The sequence below is a fragment of the Nematolebias whitei genome, chromosome 20, assembly GCF_014905685.2.
Source record: "Nematolebias whitei isolate Nwh7 chromosome 20, NemWhi1, whole genome shotgun sequence".
Taxonomy (NCBI): domain Eukaryota; kingdom Metazoa; phylum Chordata; class Actinopteri; order Cyprinodontiformes; family Rivulidae; genus Nematolebias; species Nematolebias whitei.
Genome location: NC_056517.1, coordinates 3,502,453 through 3,506,190, shown reverse-complemented (window position 1 = coordinate 3,506,190; position 3,738 = coordinate 3,502,453). Strand labels below are relative to the sequence as shown.

Here is a 3,738-nt window from a genome sequence, read left to right as displayed (position 1 = left end):
TACTACTTACTACTTGTAATACTATTCTTACATTGCGGTTTTTCACTTATTGTGGGGCTTCAGGATATGGATCCCCTGCGATAAACAAGGGACTACTGTATAAACTATTGTGCAAATGTTTTGAGCCTTCTCTAATTTTTGACCTTCTGTTTTCAAGCAGCCAGACTTTTTTTTGGGTCAAATTTTAACACGATCAATGGTTTTATTTGGATTTCAAACATTCTTTTAAAGTTCTTCTCTGAAATGTGGCTTCTTTTTCACTTATTTTTATTCCGTCCTTGGTCCTGTCCGTGACTGTATATTGTTACATAAATGGGACAAGAGGAGGAAGATGTGTTTTAAAATCTATTTACTGCAGATAAAAGTTATCCCAACGTCACATCTATAAAAATATTTAATATAATCTCTCAAAGATGCTTCATTATTTAGTCAAGCATTTACTAAATGTCATGATTTTACCTCGCAGTGTTTTGGAATCACCTTGTTGATGTTAAATTATATTTCATATGTCAAAATATTGTTCAAAAGTTCAACTATAGAAATTGGAATAAATTCTTTGTGACGTTAAATTTGTTTCTTTTGTTATGTATCTACTATGTGCCAACACAACACTGGTTCACCCCTTTAGTTTGGAAGCCATCTTAATGTCCAATTGATTTATGGGTCAAAGTAATGTAGTTTAACAAGCAAACACTAAACGTGAATCTAAAAGTGGTCATGCACTAGACTGGAACTGGGCAACAAAGCAGCAAAAGTTTATTAAAAAAAGGCTTTAAAAGCTTGAAAAACTAGTAATAAAGGCCATTTAAAAATGGGAAAAGCCTGCTTGTAAGAAAGTTATGAAAGAGTAAAAAGACTCACACACGTGGAGGAAAAATAAAATAATAAAACCTTTTCACTGCTTTTTAAGTACAAGTACCATAAATGTATCAGCTGTACATGTATTTTGTAGTTTAAGCTGACCTGGAAATACAAAATGTCCCCACATCAAGTCATTTATTCCTGAAATTTAACATTAACTAATAAACTAACCTGTGTAAATGAAGGATGAATGAATGAAAACATTAATATTTTGCAAAACAGCACACAAATCAGCCATTTTAGTGTTTTTTTAAATGATTTTCTTAGATAAAAGTTCAGCTATTTAATTATCACCAGATCCAGGAAATATGAACATTTCTGACTTTGTTTTGATTGTTAGGAAAATAACCAAAGACGTGGGGTATGAAGATGGAATATAAATCTTACAGGTTGTCAACACTGACCAGTATCAGGGTCCACAGAGAAGTACGGTTGTCCCTCCAGAATGCTGTACACCACCCTGGCGCTATTCCCGTACGTGGCATCGTCTGCGTCTGTGGCCGTCACCTGAATCACCGAGGTGCCTGTGGAGGGGCGGGTGTGGAAGGAGATTCATGACAAGGATTTAGATCAACTCCTCAATGCCGATGAAAAATTGCCCGCTGGATAATTGGTTAAGCTGATGCCCCTTCTGATGAGGTGTCCGATCCCCTTCTAATCACGCTCGTGCAGAATGTGACTGATCATTTCTGTCTCTTTGCGTTACCCGAAGCCATCTTTATCCCGCCACCACTTATACCTCCACACGTGATTGATTTCCACAGGTAATCGATAAGTTCTAATGTATTTTTCTAAGTATATCTCTCTTAGGCATGAACGCTGGCTCCCTGCAAAACCCCGAGAAGCCTATTAGTGTTCCCGCAGATCTCAAGTGTCTGAGAAGCCAAATATCTGATAGCAGGATTGTGATCCATTTTTCTCTTCCAGAAAACCCTGTTTCAGTGGAACAAAGGAAAACGGTTAGCCAAGTGCTACCTCCCAAATGGCGCCTCGCAGGGCCAAGTGTTGCCTCATTACATGCCGAGGAAAATTAATTGAGTAGAAATATTTAATAGCAAAAGTGGTATAAATATAGAAATACGCAATGCAACGGGATAACGACCTGATGAAACTTTGCTAATTTGATGTCAGCTCAGGTCTGTGCGGGGTGAAAAAATAGCTTCTCTTCTTTAAAATCAATGGATGAGGGATGAAGAGCAGACGGAGAAAGACCACGGCTGTCTGACTCGGTGTAAGTGACAGTTTGTTAAGAAAGTTCACCGAACCCTGATCGCTAATACCTTTAACAGGAGAATTAGACTCAAAGAGGCTTTTCTGACTCAGAAACTATCACTGATCCACATCAGCCATCTCATCGCAGACTTTAAGCTTTTCAGAAAAGCTGACAAACAAGTCGGGAGTAATCGCAGTATAGATATTTTTGTGAGGTTGGCGCGGGATAAATTACCTCGACTGTACTCATTTAGCTGTCAGAGTGGTCCCTGACCATACGAGCCACGTCAAACTGAAAGTGTGTGTCACATTTAAAGGAGCAGTGTCTCGGCTCAGTCACTCGTGAACACATGCTCTGCCAAGCGGTGACATCACACCTCGCCTGTTGCCATGGGCACCCATGCTGCCCTTAGATAAGTGCTGGCCCTCTTTCTCTCGGGGTTGTTGAACCGAGTGACAACTCTGTCACACGTCTGACCAGAAGCGCCGCGGCAGCAGCACAGCCGAGAGCTCATCTCATGTTTTCATGCAAGTATTGATTAGGAGCCTTTTTATGTTGTGTATCTATATTCATGAAGCCGATGTGCACTTTTAGACCAGGAGATGCAGCCAGAGTGCACGGAGGATTAAAGTTTAATTTGGTGCTGAATGGCAGAAACACACGACGACACTGAAACAGCAAATGGTGCAGTTTGAGAACTGCAGGGACAGAACCCACGATTATTCACTGCGATGACACGGCTGACAGTGCTGGTAATTAAATCAAACTGCGCTTTAATAAACTACAGGATTGTGTTTAAAAGATTATCTGCAGCAGCTCCTGTTTACCCTCATTCTAGTGTCTCGTTTAATTAGCCGAGCTGACAAGATTATGACGATTGATAAAATACCATTTCTTCTTCTTCGTTACTTTTCCCTCTTCAGGGGTCTCCACAGCGAGTCACCCTCCTCCATCTCACTCTGTCCTCTGCATCCTCTGTCCTCACTCCAACTTAGGGATTCGCGATCCACTTTTTCCACTTCCGATACGATACCTGATGTTTAGTTTCGATGGATACCAATCCGATACAGAAAGTGCTGAATTCCGTTCAACAAACTCCACGTGCTCTTTAGGGTGAAATCTCTGGAGATGCTTGATTAAGTTGGTGGTGTTATAACTGGAAGTTTTAGTGCCACACCCTGGAACCGTCGCTGTGCACGTATTGCACGTAGTTGTCGAATGTGTTGGCTGAGGTAGTGTGAAATAGTTCCAGATGGCCGCTCCATTTTGAAAACAATCTGTGCGGTGAGTTTGCGAGCACGTGACATCACTCAGAGCACAAAGCATAGAATTAGAGTGAATAGATCTGCCCAGTTACGGATCGGTCACATTGTCACTGATACCCGATCCAGAAGGTTTTTTTCGATAACGGGCCCGATACCGATATTGGTACCGGATTGGTGCATCTCTACTCCAACTACCTCCATGTCCTCTCTAACTCCATCCATATGTCTCCTCTTTGTCTTTTTCCTGGCAGCTGCATTTCTAACATCCTTCTACCAATATACCCACTGTCCCTCCTCTGGACATGTCCAAACCACTGTCCTTCCTCTGGACATGTCCAAACTACTGTCCCTCCTCTGGACATGTCCAAACCACTGTCCCTCCTCTGGACATGTCCAAAC

General features: G+C 41.5%; 1 protein-coding gene across 1 annotated transcript in view; it reads right to left on the bottom strand.

Annotated features, from left to right (window-relative positions):
- The window catches only part of LOC119426797 (cadherin-10-like), a 54,475-nt gene that overhangs the window by 19,602 nt on the left and 31,135 nt on the right, over positions 1-3,738 (bottom strand). The window contains exon 3 of the mRNA XM_037694378.1: positions 1,266-1,385. Coding sequence (XP_037550306.1) covers positions 1,266-1,385 — 120 coding nt within the window. The remainder of the gene's footprint in view (positions 1-1,265; positions 1,386-3,738) is intronic.